The sequence below is a fragment of the Pristiophorus japonicus genome, chromosome 4 (assembly GCF_044704955.1).
Source record: "Pristiophorus japonicus isolate sPriJap1 chromosome 4, sPriJap1.hap1, whole genome shotgun sequence".
NCBI classification, from domain to species: Eukaryota; Metazoa; Chordata; class Chondrichthyes; family Pristiophoridae; genus Pristiophorus; species Pristiophorus japonicus.
The window spans coordinates 119,351,787-119,365,054 of NC_091980.1; the positions used below are offsets into that span (position 1 = coordinate 119,351,787).

The 13,268-nt window shown below is 47.1% G+C and overlaps 1 protein-coding gene across 8 annotated transcripts in view; it reads left to right on the forward strand.

The window, feature by feature from the left end:
- LOC139263044 (C-terminal-binding protein 1-like) overlaps positions 1-13,268 on the forward strand; it is a 109,920-nt gene that overhangs the window by 79,909 nt on the left and 16,743 nt on the right. For all 8 annotated transcript variants that reach the window (XM_070878548.1, XM_070878546.1, XM_070878552.1 and 5 more), the window contains 2 exons: positions 9,586-9,730; positions 12,176-12,382. In XM_070878548.1, the coding sequence (XP_070734649.1) occupies positions 9,586-9,730; positions 12,176-12,382 (352 nt within the window). The remainder of the gene's footprint in view (positions 1-9,585; positions 9,731-12,175; positions 12,383-13,268) is intronic.

Here is a 13,268-nt window from a genome sequence, read left to right on the forward strand (position 1 = left end):
AGGACGAGAAACTTGTGTCTGAAACTAGTGTCTTAAACCTAAATAAAGGCAATTACAAAGGTATGAAGACAGTTAGCTAAAGTGGACTGGGAAAATAGATTATCTACCGTCTTACCTTTTAATCAGTGGCAGACATTTAAGGGGATATTTCATAATTCTCAACAGATATATTCCATTGAAAAAGAAAGACTCTAAGAAAGATGAACCATCTCCAGCTGGCGAAGGGAGTTAAGGATGGCATCGAATGGAAAGAAAAGGCATACAATGTTGTGAAGATTAGTGATAGGCCAGGCAATTGGGAAAATTTTAGAAACCAGCAAAGGATAACTTAAAAAAAAAATAACAGGATGAAAATAGATTAAACTTGAAGAAATATAAAAATAGACAGTAAAAGCTTCGACAAGTATATCATCATCATAGGCAGTCCCTCAGAATCGAGGAAGACTTGCTTCCATTCCTGAAGTGAGTTCTTTGGTGGCTGAACAGTCCAATATGAGAGCCACAGACCCTGTCACAGGTGGGATAGCTAGTCGTTGAGGGAAGGGGTGGGTAGAACTGGTTTCCGCACGCTCTTTCCGCTGTCTGCGCTTGATTTCTGTATGCTATTGGCGTTGAGACTCGAGATGCACTTCCTCCACTTAGGGCGGTCTTGGGCCAGGGACTCCCAGGTGTCAGTGGGGATATTGCACTTTATCAGGAAGGCTTTGAGGGTGCCCTTGTAGCATTTCCGCTGCCCACCTTTGGCTCGTTTGCCATGAAGGAGCTCCGAGTAGAGCATTTGTTTTGGGAGTCTTGTGTCTGGCATGCAAACTATGTGGTCTGCCAAGCGGAGCTGATCAAGTGTGGTCAGTGCTTCAATGCTGGGGATGTTAGCCTGGATGAGGACGCGGATGTTGGTGCACCTGTCCTCCCAGGGAATTTGTAGGATCTTGCGGAGACATCATTGGTGATATTTCTCCAGCAACTTGAGGTGTCTGGTGTCCATGGTCCATGTCTCTGAGCTATACTGGGGGGCAGGTATTACTACAGCCCTGTAGACCATGAGCTTGGTGGCAGTTTTGAGGGCCTGGTCTTCAAACACACTTTTTTTTTTTCCTCAGGCGGCCGAAGGCTGCACTGGAGCCACTGCTCGCCACCGGGGTGATAGGTTCCTAGGGAGCTCCCCCACTCCAAACAACTCCCATCAGCTCTTGGCAACTTTCAACCCCCACCCCCCTGCCTTCCTTGCAGTCTAAACCTCCCCTAACCAAATAGACCCTAATAGGGGGCCTAAGCACATAAACCCAAACCCTTGCCCTAGTCCCAACCCTGCAAGTCCCACGAGTTCGGGCCATTCAGGCCCACCTCAGGCTTCCCACACATCACCCATCGGTGACCTCTGGCGCCCTGGGACTGTTGATCGGGCCTCCACCCCCCCCCCCCCCCCCCCAGCGGCAATCGGAACACCTCCAGCGGCAGCAGATGGGCCTCTCCTCCATGACAGAGTCTGGGCCTCCTTGACAATGGCTGGACCTCCTGTGACGACAGACGACCTCCTCCTCAACAACGACCGGTTCTTCACCCCCACCCACCCCAAGTCGGCGACTGGCCTCCCCTCCTCCCTCAGCGACAACTGAGACTCTCCTTCCCCACTGGTGACCTGGCCTCCTCTCCACCTCTAACACGTGGTGAGTTCCATGGCTGTGACCCCCCCCCCTCCCACCCTGAACCCCGGTGGGCCAATGCCTGCCCCCGACCAGGCCTCAGACCACCTACCACCAAGGGCGCTACCCAGCGCCGAGCCTGCGGCCAACATTGTGCCGTAGGCAATTAGGCCCGTATAGCAGTGCCTGGTCTTCAGTCGTCTACAAGTATATAAAAAGGAAGAGAGTAGCTAAAGTAAAGGATGAGACTGGGGAACTAATAATGGGAAACAAGGAAATGGCAGACTTTGAACAAATATTTTGTATCGGTCTTCACGGTAGAAGACACTAAAATCATCCGAATAAATAGTAGAAAATCAGGGGGCAAAAGGGAGGGAGGAAATGAAAACCATCATTATCACTAGAGAGAAAGTACTCAACAAATTAATGGGACGAAAGGCTGACCAGTCCCCTGGACCTGATTGCCTGCATCTTTAAAAGAAGTGGTTGCAGCGATAGTGGATGCATTGGTTGTAATCTTCAAAAATTCCCTAGATTCTGGAAAGGTCCCAGTGGATTGGAAAACCGCAAATATAACTCCCCTATTCAAGAAAGAAGGGAGACAGAAAGCAGGAAACTATAGGCCAGTTGGCCTAACATCTGTCATTGGGAAAATGCTGGAATCCATTATTAAGGACATTTAGAAAATCGTAATACAATCAAGCCAAGTCAACATGGTTTTATGAAAGGGAAATCGTGATTGACAAGTTGATTTGTTATTTGAGGATGGAACGAGCAGGGTGGATAAAGGGGAACCAGTAGCTGTGTATTTAGATTTCCAAAAGGCATTCGATAAGGTGCCACATTAAAGGTTACTACACAAGATAAGAGCTCATGGTGTTGGGGTAATATACTAGCATGGATAGAGGATTGGCTAACTAACAGAAAATAGTTGGGATAAAAGGGTCATATTCACGTTGGCAAACTATAACTAGTGGGGTGCCACTGGGATCAGTGCTGGGGCCTCAACTATTTACATTCTATATTAATGACTTGGATAAAGTAGCCAATTTGGCTGACGATACAAAGATAGGTGGGTAAGCAAGTTGTGAGGAGGACACAGCCTGTAAAGGGATATAAATAGCTTATGTGAGTGGGCAAAAATTTGGGAAATGGAATGTAATGTGGGAAAATGTGAGGTTATCCATTTTGGTAGGAAGAATAGTAAAACAAAATATTATTTAAATAGAGAAAGACTACAGAATGTTTATGAGGCCCAATTTTGGCCAGAGGTTGCTCGTGTTTTTTTTTGGAGTAACTTGATTTTTCTGGTGTATCTTAAAAATCCCCATTTTGCACATTCAATTTGCGCCAGTGTAAGTGAGTTAGTTACAATATTTTTAGTTTAGTTTTTCTCAAAAGGGGGCGTTACCAGCCACCTACAGCAGTTTTGGCCACTTTGGCCAGCTAATAGTTCAAATCTACTTAGGCCAGCATATGTGGCCAATTCAGAAAGGCCCTTGCGGAGAGTTAAGAAATCAGCGCAGGTAGGTACATCGGGGGCCATTCGGCTGGGATAGGGGTGAGAGGGAAGCAGAGAGGACCTGCACCCAAAGCATTAAAACAAAGCACAAAAAATAATAAGCATTCAGTAACAAAAAAAAATAGAAGTCCTACCTTCATCTGAAAAATCGGCCTGGGAAGGCAGCAGGCCAGCCGATGCGGGAGGCCACTCGGCCAGGGATAGGGGTGGGACAACCGGGAGACCACTTGGCCAGAGATAGGGGGTGGGAACTACCCTCATCAGAGCATACACAGGCTGCAGGAAGCAAACTCACCGGATAGCAAAACACAAGCAGCTACGATTCCTTTTAAAAATGGCCGATTTACAAATTTCGGCGCTACTGCGCATGCGCGGACATCACAACCTGACTCCAATGCGCTTGTGCTGATATCCCGGCACTGTTTTCAGCGCAGGACGCTGGCTCCGCCCCCGTCTCGACTGGCCATGCTGTGCGACGACCGGGGAGAGGCCGGACAGCGGCCAAAGTGGGGAGGAATTTTTTCAGCGCACTTCTGAACGGAGAAAAGCGGCGCATCTCCGGTAAGTGTGCTGAGAAAAGGGGTGGGCCAAAGTTGAGCCCATTGTAAAGGGGGTGGAGTATAAAAGTAGGCAAGTCTTGCTACAACTGTACAGGGCATTGGTGAGACCACACCTAGAGTACTGCGTACAGTTTTGATCTTGTTTAAGGAAGCAATTGAGCGAAGATTCACTAGGTTGATTCCTGGGATGAAGGAGTTGTCTTATGAGCAGGTTCGGCCTGTACCCATTGAAGTTTAGAAGAATGAGAGGTGATCTTGTTGAAACATGTAAGATTCTGAGGGGCCTTGAAAGGGTAGATACTGATAGGATGTTTCCCTTCGTGGGGGAATCTAGAACTAGGAGGCATAGTTTCAGAATAAGGGGTCACCCATTTAAGATGGAAATGAGGAGGAATTTCTTCTGAGGGTCGTGAATCTTTGGAATTCTCTGCCCCAAAGAGCTGTGGAGACTGGGTCATTGAATATATTCAAGGCAGAGGGATATTCAAAGCTGAGATAGACAGATTCTTGAACTATAGGGGAGTCGAGGGTTATGGGGAACAGGCAGGAAAGTGGAGTTGAGACCAAGATCAGATCAGCCATGATATTAAATGGCAGAGCAGTCTTGAGGGGCTGTATGGCCTACTCCTGCTCCTATTTTCTTATGTTCTTGCGTTCTTAACAATATCCAGTAGCATAGGGGCCAGGAAAGGAAGTCGGGAAGTCAGTAGTTTAGTGGGAATATGGTCAAAGGAGCAGAAGGTGGGTGTCATGGACAAGATGAGCATGGAGATTCACACCAGTTTGAACTAAAATGAAAATAAAGTTGCAATCATGTAGTATATTACCATGTCTCTGAGGAACAGGTCCAACTCCTTCCACCTGCATTATTTAATTTAAAATGTGGTGTCCATCAAGCAGACATACACAGCAGCCATTTTGCATACCAAGGTCACATAGGGCTAACATTTTTGGCCGATGATCCATGATTTGTTGATGAGTCATCAGCCTGAAATGTTAACTTTTTGTCTCCAGATTTTGCCTGACTTGAGTTTTACAGCTTTTTGTTTATTGGAGATTTCCAGCATCTATAGCAGTGTTCCCTTTTAAGCTGCATGGCTGTGCAGCATTCTGCAGGCCCTTGCAGTCGGTGAGCAGCTTTTAAATAGAAAAACTGCACAAGCAGAATTTTGAATGGTCCGTGCAGACCGTTAAGAGGGTAGTGCCAACCAAAAAATATTAGAGGGAACATTGATCCACAGTATTTTGCATTTGTACTATATAAAAGCAAGTTTATCTATTCTTTGAGATAGGTGTGCTGCCAACTGAGCCAAACTGACAGTATTGACTACAATATAAATCCAGTCTCGGTTTTCCTCTTACTACCATTGTAAACAATTTATTCCAAAAAACACATCACATCCTCTACACACTGCAGAAAGTGTCAACAGTTGGGTTCTTTCCAATTTGATGGCACTAACCTGTGGTTAAGAAATGTATTCCTGTCAGCCTTGTAAAATTGGCATAGTTTTAAACCTAACCTTTTCGTATAGCCACACTGCATGGGACCAGTTTCCTCCATTTAGCTTTAACTGGGACGAATGTGCAAGGGAAGGATTATTGGACATGATAGATATTTGTGTTGCCAGCCAGAGATCTGGGGCTGAAAGTAGTACCAAACGTTGGCTAAAAACTGCTAATGTAGTTTTTTTTCTATTATTTTTGTGGGAGGTCAGTATTTGACATCATATGGCTTAAAAGAAAATAAATTGCATCTGAGCAAAGTTTTTTTTTATTGACCTGCTGCATTGTTATTGGGATTTCAGTAAAGTATAATGGTGTATCAATCTTGGAGTTGTATTTGAAGAAGCCTACTGCTGACAAGCCACCGCCCCAGAGGTGTGGTTCAAAATGAAAACGACTTCTAAAGACCCATGCAGTAGTTGAAATGTGAGTCACTGCTCCACAACTTCCTCGCCTTTCATTTACGAATGGCGCCGCCTCACTTGGCTTAGTGACTCCTCTCTACCTCACAGCTTCATGCCTCAATTCAGACTTTCAAGTTGCTTCTGAAGACTACAAGAGAATGGGAGCTTGCTGTGCACAAATTGGCTGTCTCGTTTCCTACATTATCTTGGCCTTTATTGCAAAGGGGATGCTAGAGCTATATAAGGTATTGGTGAGGCTACATCTGGAATACTGCATGCAGTTTTGGTTTCCATGTTTATGAAAGGATATACTTGCTTTGGAGGCAGTTCAGAGAAGGTTCACTAGTTTGATTCTGGGGATGAGAGGGGATTGACTTATGAGGAAAGGTTGGGTAGGTTGGGCCTCTGGAATTCAGAAGAATGAGAGGTGATCTTATCGAAACGTATAAGATTATGACGAGGTGGATGCAGAGAGGATGTTTCCACTGATGGGGGAGACTAGAACTAGAGGGCATGATCTTAGAATAAGGGGCCGCCTATTTAAAACAGAGATGAGGAGAAATTTCTTAGGGTTGTAAATCTGTGGAATTCGCTGCCTCGGAACTGTGTAAGCTGGGACATTGAATAAATTTAAGACAGAAATAGTGTTTCTTCGACGATAAGGGATTATGGGGAGTGGGTGGGGAAGTAAAGCTGAGTCCATGATCAGATCAGCCATGATCTTATTGAATGGCGGAGCAGGCTCGAGGGGCTGTATGGCTTACTCCTGCTCCTATTTCTAATGTTATTAAAACAGTAGGAAACTACAACTGTATCCATCGAGATATTGAGAGAACTTTCTCGACAAGCCTGAGCCAACCATAAGTATTGACTCCAAGATTGATTGACGGTTGCTTTGTTTACTCTCCGTTTGGGGCAGGCATTAGGAGGGTCAGTGGCCCACCGGGGTTCAGGGTGGGAGGGCAGGGGGTCACAGCCATGGAACTCACCACATGTTGGAGGAGGAGAGGAGGCCAGGTCGCCGGTGGGGAAGGAGAGCCCCAGTCGTCGCTGAGGGAGGAGGGGAGGACAGTCACCGACATAGGAGAGGGGGAACTGGTCGTTGTTGAGGAGGAGGTCGCTTGTCGCCACGGGAGGTCCAGCCATCGTCGAGGAAGAGAGGGCCCATCTGCTGTCGCTGGAGGTGTTACGATCGTCGCTGGAGCAGGGGGGGAGGTGGAGGCCCGATAGCCAGGTCGAGGGCGTCGTCGGGAGACATCGGAGGTCGTCTATGGGTGAGGTGGTGGGAAGCCTGCGTAGGCCCGGATGGCCCGAACTCGTGGGACTCTCCAGGGGACGTCGGAGGTTGGCCGGGGGACATTGGAGGTCATCGGACCCCGAGGGTCTATGGAGTGTCCTCCTCTGTTTCGGATGCCCCAAAAGTTCATCACCATCCTCCGCCTGCTCCACGACGACATGCAGGCCGTGATCCTTACCAATGGATCCATCACAGACCCAATCAACGTCCGGACCGAGGTTAAACAGGGCTGCGTCATCGCACCAACCCTCTTCTCAATCTTTCTCGCTGCCTTGCTCCACCTCGGTCAACAAGCTCCCCGGTGGCGTGGAACTAAACTACAGAACCAGTGGGAACCTGTTCAACCTGCGCCGTCTCCAGGCCAGATCCAAGACCACCCCAACCTCTGCCATCGAGCTACAGTTCGCGAATGACGCCAACGTCTGCGCACATACAGAGGCTGAACTCCAGGACATAGTCGACATATTTACTGAGGCATACAAAAGCATGGGCCTTGTGCTAAACATCCGTAAGACAAAGGTCATCCACCAGTCTGTCCTCGCCGCACAGCACTGCCCCCCAGTCATCAAGATCCACGGCGCGGCCCTGGACACCATGGACCACTTCCCATATCTCGGGAGCCTCCTATCAACAAGAGCAGGCATCAACGACGAGATCCAACACCGCCTCCAGTGCACCAGTGCAGCCTTCGGTTGCCTGAGGAAAAGTGTGTTTGAAGACCAGGCCCTCCAAACTGCCACCAAGCTCATGGTCTACAGGGCTGTAGTAATACCTGCCCTCCTGTGGTTCAGAGACATGGACCATGGTACAGTAGATACCAAGTTGCTGGAGAAATATCACCAATGATGTCTCCGCAAGATCCTACAAATCCCCTGGGAGGACAGGCGCACAAACATCAGCGTCCTCATTCGGACTAATATCCCCAGCATTGAAGCACTGGGCAGGCCATATAGTCCGCATGCCAGACACGAGACTCCCAAAGCAAGTGCTCTACTCGGAGCTCCTTCACGGCAAACAAGCCAAAGGTGGGCAGCGGAAACTCTACAAGGACGCCCTCAAAGCCTCCCTGATAAAGTACAACATCCCCACTGACACCTGGGAGTCCCTGGCCCAAGACTGCCCTAAGTGGAGGAAGTGCATCCGAGAGGGCGCTGAGCACCTCTAGTCTCAACGCCGAGAGCATGCAGAAATCAAGCGCACCAAGCGGAAAGAGCGTGCGGAAACCAGTCCCATCCACCCCTTCCCTCAACGACTATCTGTCCCACCTGTGACAGAGTCTGTGGCTCTCGTATTGGACTGTTCAGCCACCAAAGAACTCACTTCAGGAGTGGAAGCAAGTCTTCCTCGATTCCGAAGGACTGCCTATGATGATTTACTCACCGTGTCTCTGATGTAATCAAGTTAAGTGGGCAGTTGTTCTTGCCGTTCCAGAGTCGATGACTTGTTGCTGTGGTGAGCTATCTTTCTCTGTGTAGTTTCTAAAGACAGTGTATATATAGATGCTACTGGATTGCAGAGCGATATGATCGGGGTCCAGGAGATGAGTGTTCGGGGCCCAGAAGAAGCATAGCCCAGGGGCAGCAAGGGCCAGCCCACACTGCGATATGTGTGCACACTAGGTCCGTGCAGCAGAGCTGGTTAATCCTTGCCACTGGACCAAGATCTAGCTCTGTCAAGCCCGTGTGGTGGCTGGTGTGCAACGGCTGTCACATTAAAAAAATTTCACCCTTCAATATGCAGTTCGGGACCAGGAATATTGGGTCCTTCACTGAAACAGCTGTGAACTCACTGAACTCATCCCCTTTTTGGCGTGGAAGCAAGTCATCCTTGATTGAAGGGACTGCTTAAGAAGAATGGTGTATGAAATGTTCATGCAACTGGATAAGCTACCATGATGCCTATGTAGTACAGTAGTGGCTTGGATCATTTTTGTACCAGTTCACTTCGAACAATTCTAAGTTCAGTCCTTTCAAATCTAAGTTGCTTGGAAAGTGTTTTGAGCTGTACATGAGTGTGAATTAGTGGTGGACAGAGATTGTCACAGGTTTGTACTGGTGATAGATGTTGGAAGGGATGAATTAAGAATATTACACTCTTGTTTAGGTGCAGAGTGTGCATTGGGCAAATTGCTGGAAGGGTGACTGGTGCCTATGAAACTGCATCCAGCAAGAGCCAGGAAACAGTCCAACTCTGAACTGCGTATGGGAAATAGTGGAACCAATCACTACTACTTCATATAATCTGACCTGGGTGTGCTTGTTGAGGGACTTCGAGAACTTTGCTCTACATTTAACCCATACAGTACGTAAGCTGTGCCTGCTTGATGGGACAGTGCAGAAAAAGCTGTACACTATATCCGTCTCCTGTTGTGCCTAACACGGCAGGCCCTGATAGGATTCTATGTGGTTTGATATTTAATTTGAAGTAATTCAAATTGTGCAACCAAAAAAACACCCCACCTCCTTTCCTGTTATATTAAAATTACTTAATTTGTACTACAGGATAATTCCAATTTTTTTTCAGTAAAAGTGACTGAATTAACAAGAGTAGACTATAGAGGGAGCTGAGAGCTCTGTACCTATACCTGTGCTGTGCTCACTTGGGTATACATGAAGAAAAAGTGATTCCAAGCTGAACTTCCTCTCTCTCAACACAGGTACTGAATGAAGCAGTGGGCGCCCTGATGTACCACACCATTACATTAACACGAGAGGACCTCGAGAAATTCAAAGCACTTCGAATTATCGTCCGGATCGGCAGTGGCTACGACAATGTCGACATCAAATCAGCTGCGGATTTGGGTAAGGGAATGGAGCTGCAGTCCACTTGGAGAGCTGCAAGGTGGACAAGAATCGAGCTGTCTCCCTCAGGAAAATGGTGATCACCAGACCGCTGTGCTGCTGTAACGCCCACTCCGTAATCATGTAGTGGCTGATGGACACCTTGTTAACGTGCAGTACGGTCTGTACAGCAGATGCTTGTCCTGTCCCACTTATCCATCACCCCTGTGCTCGCTGACCTACATTGGCTTCCCGTTAAGCAATGCCTCGATTTCAAAATTCTCATCCTTATTTTCAAATCCCTCCATGGCCTCGCTCTGCCCTATCTCTGTAATTGCCTCTTCTCCCTGCCCCGCGCCCCCACCCCCACCCCCGCCCCCTGCCGGCGAGATGTCTGCACTCCTCAAATTCTGCCCTCTTAAGCATCTCTGATTATAATCGCTCAACCATTGGTGGCCGTGCCTTCTGTTGCCTAGGCCCCAAGCCCTGGAACTCCCTGCCTAAACCTCTCCGCCTCTACCTCTCTTTCTCCCTTCACGATGTTCCTTTAAACCTACCTCTTTGACCAAGCTTTTGGTCATCTGCGCTAATTTCTACTTATGCGACTCGGTGTCAAATTTTTCAAAACCTCAGTACTCCTGTGAAATGTCGTTTCACTATGTTAAAGATGTTCTATAAATGCAAGTTGTTCAATGCATCTGAGGGTTGCTGAATGTACCAAATAATTATTTGTATTATCTGTTTGTTAATTTTGTGACTAACATTGATTAATTGTGTCTGGCGAGCTATCTCCCTGCTGCTGCATACATTTTCCCCTACACACTGACTTTCCCTTCACATTGAGGCAACACACTGGAGCTCCGTGTTATACCTCCGAATGGCGAGAGGCAGCTTTTTGCCCTCCGTTTTGGCGTGACCGGTGAGCTCCAGATCTCTCCCTACAGTTGGGAGAGGGGATGAGGGGATCTCCAATGGGGAAGGGAGGACTTTGAATTAAAGTTTGCCCGGGTACCATTTATGCAATTCATTGTAACACCTTGGAGCGAGTTAAGTGCAAGCACTCTAGTGCAAGGCTTTGGACAGAATGCCTGGAAATGCCAGCACTGTGCAGCTGAACTTGTCATTACTAATGCTGCCTGCTGTTTGTAGTCCCACCACTTACAGTATTGTATGAAAATCCATGCTGGTCAAAACTGAAAAATCTGTATTCCAGCATTACACTCTCCCTAGTGAGCAGTAATACCTCACATCGCCATTGTCATCAAATTCAACAAGCAGCGATTTAAGGCACAGTGTTTAAGCATCTGACATGAAGGACTCTCCGTTTGTTTCATTGTGGAGCCTAATGACTATGCAGAAAAGAAAATTGTCAAATACCAGCAACAGAAACCTACTTGAAATGGCTGAGTTTCTTAACCTTTTCATGTTCTTTTGATGCTTTAACACTTTGCTCTTCCCCTCCCCTCCAAGTTCACGGACAGTGGGCAGGAATGTCACCAACAGTGTTCAATAGGGTATAATCCAGATTCACTGGGATGCTGCCTGTATGTATGAGGAAATATAAATATAAAGAAAGATATTGGGCCTATTTACATTAGAACAGTGCAGATTACAAGGCAATGTAATAGACATGTTTCAAATTATGAAAGGATGAGGCAGGATAGATAGAAGCAGACTGTTTTAGTTGAGGAGTCAAGAAAGAGCAGCCATAGATGCAAGATTTAGAATTGCAAGAGATTTAGAACCGTATAGGAGAAACTTCTTCCACAGGGATATTGCTATGGAATTCACTTCCAGGGGTTAAGGGTTGATGCAGAAGTTCTGTCAACATTCAAGATTAGACGAGATAGGTAGATGAAGGAAAAGGGGTCAAAGAGATCTGGGAACAGGGTGGGTAAATGTGATTAGAGCTATTTGCTGCTGGTTGACCTCAGTGGCCTATTTCCATGTTGTAACTTCTGTGTATTTGCAGCAGCAAGTGGTAGGGACTGGCAGCAACACTGTGGAGAGGGAGGAGCCTACATTCAAGCTTTGTCTTTGCAGGCTGGATGGCCAAGCTTCTGGTCTGGAGGCTGTTCATTGAACACGGCAACCCAAACTTTTTCTGCACCTGACCTGTTTGGGGCAATGTAGAGGAAGCATTATATTGTGTGTACTCGTGCAGTACATTACTTAGGAATGCTTGATGCTAGCTTGTAGATGGAGCTCAGTTCTGCATCTAACCTGCTCTTTACCTGGATGTGGTTGATGCAAATAATAGATGCCAAAATGAAAACATGTCAATTCCCCAGCACTGACATCCCTCACCTTGAATTAAATAGACTTGTTAACACCAGCCCATGTAATAATGCCAGTGAAGTTGACCTGATTAATAACATTGATTGGGAACATGGTAATCTGATAACTGGTAGGATTATGGACATTTAGTGATGTTTAATTCACGGATTCCTTTCTTCCATGTTACAGGGATTGCGGTGTGTAACATTCCCTCGTCGTCGGTGGAGGAAACGGCAGACTCCACACTGTGTCACATATTAAACCTTTACAGACGGTCAACGTGGCTCCACCAGGCCTTGCGAGAGGGGACAAGGGTGTCGAGTGTTGAACAGATCCGAGAGGTAGCGGCAGGAGCAGCTCGAATCCGTGGAGAAACTTTGGGCATCATTGGCCTGGGTATGTTGGCCAGACACTAATCCTGAGAGTTGCACGAGTATTCCTCCCTCTCCCTGCCCCAGTTTTTCTCCTTTTCTGAAGGGTATCTTATAGCTCTGTGGGCATTGGCGCTGACTCATGGCCAGCACCGTGGGCTTTGGTGCTAACTCGTGGCTAGCTCTGTGGGTATTAGTGCTAAGTCGTGGCTAGCTCTGTGGGTATTAGTGCTAACTCACGGCCAGCTCCGTGGGCATTGGCAGCCTTCCTATACGTCAAGTTGCCATTCTTTTGTGAGAGACTAGACCATGAATGTCAGCCAATCAAAAGTTGAGCTGGATTCCATGCTTACATGTGCCCTTTTCAGCATGGAAACTTGATGGCTATCAGGAATAAGAACTCTGGCTGATTGTTGTTTTTCTTTTCCCCTGCTCTGGTAAAGTGGTGTTGAGGTTAATTTTGTAACAGTGTTGAGATCTGGTAACTGAGCACACATCAGAAGTCTAACCTTGAACCATGTGGCCTGTATTACAGCAGCATTTCTACTTATGGTGTATACATGGCTCAGTGGCAGCACTCTGTTAATCAGAAGGTTGTGGGTTCAAGTCCCACTCCAGAGACTTTAGCATAAAATTTGGGCTGATGCTCCAGTGCAGTACTACGGGAATGCTGCACTGTCGTAGGAAGCCCAGTCTGCTCTTTCAGGTCGTTGTAAAAGACCCTATGGCATTTCGAAGAATGGGGCAATTCTCCCCTGTGTCCTGTCCAATATTTATATCTCAGCCAACATCACAGAAGCAAATGATCTGATCATATATCACATTGCTATTTGAGAGAGCATGCTGTAGACACGTTGGGCCGAAATGATCTCCTTCCGTGCTGTAAACTTCTATGATTCTGTGTGCAAATT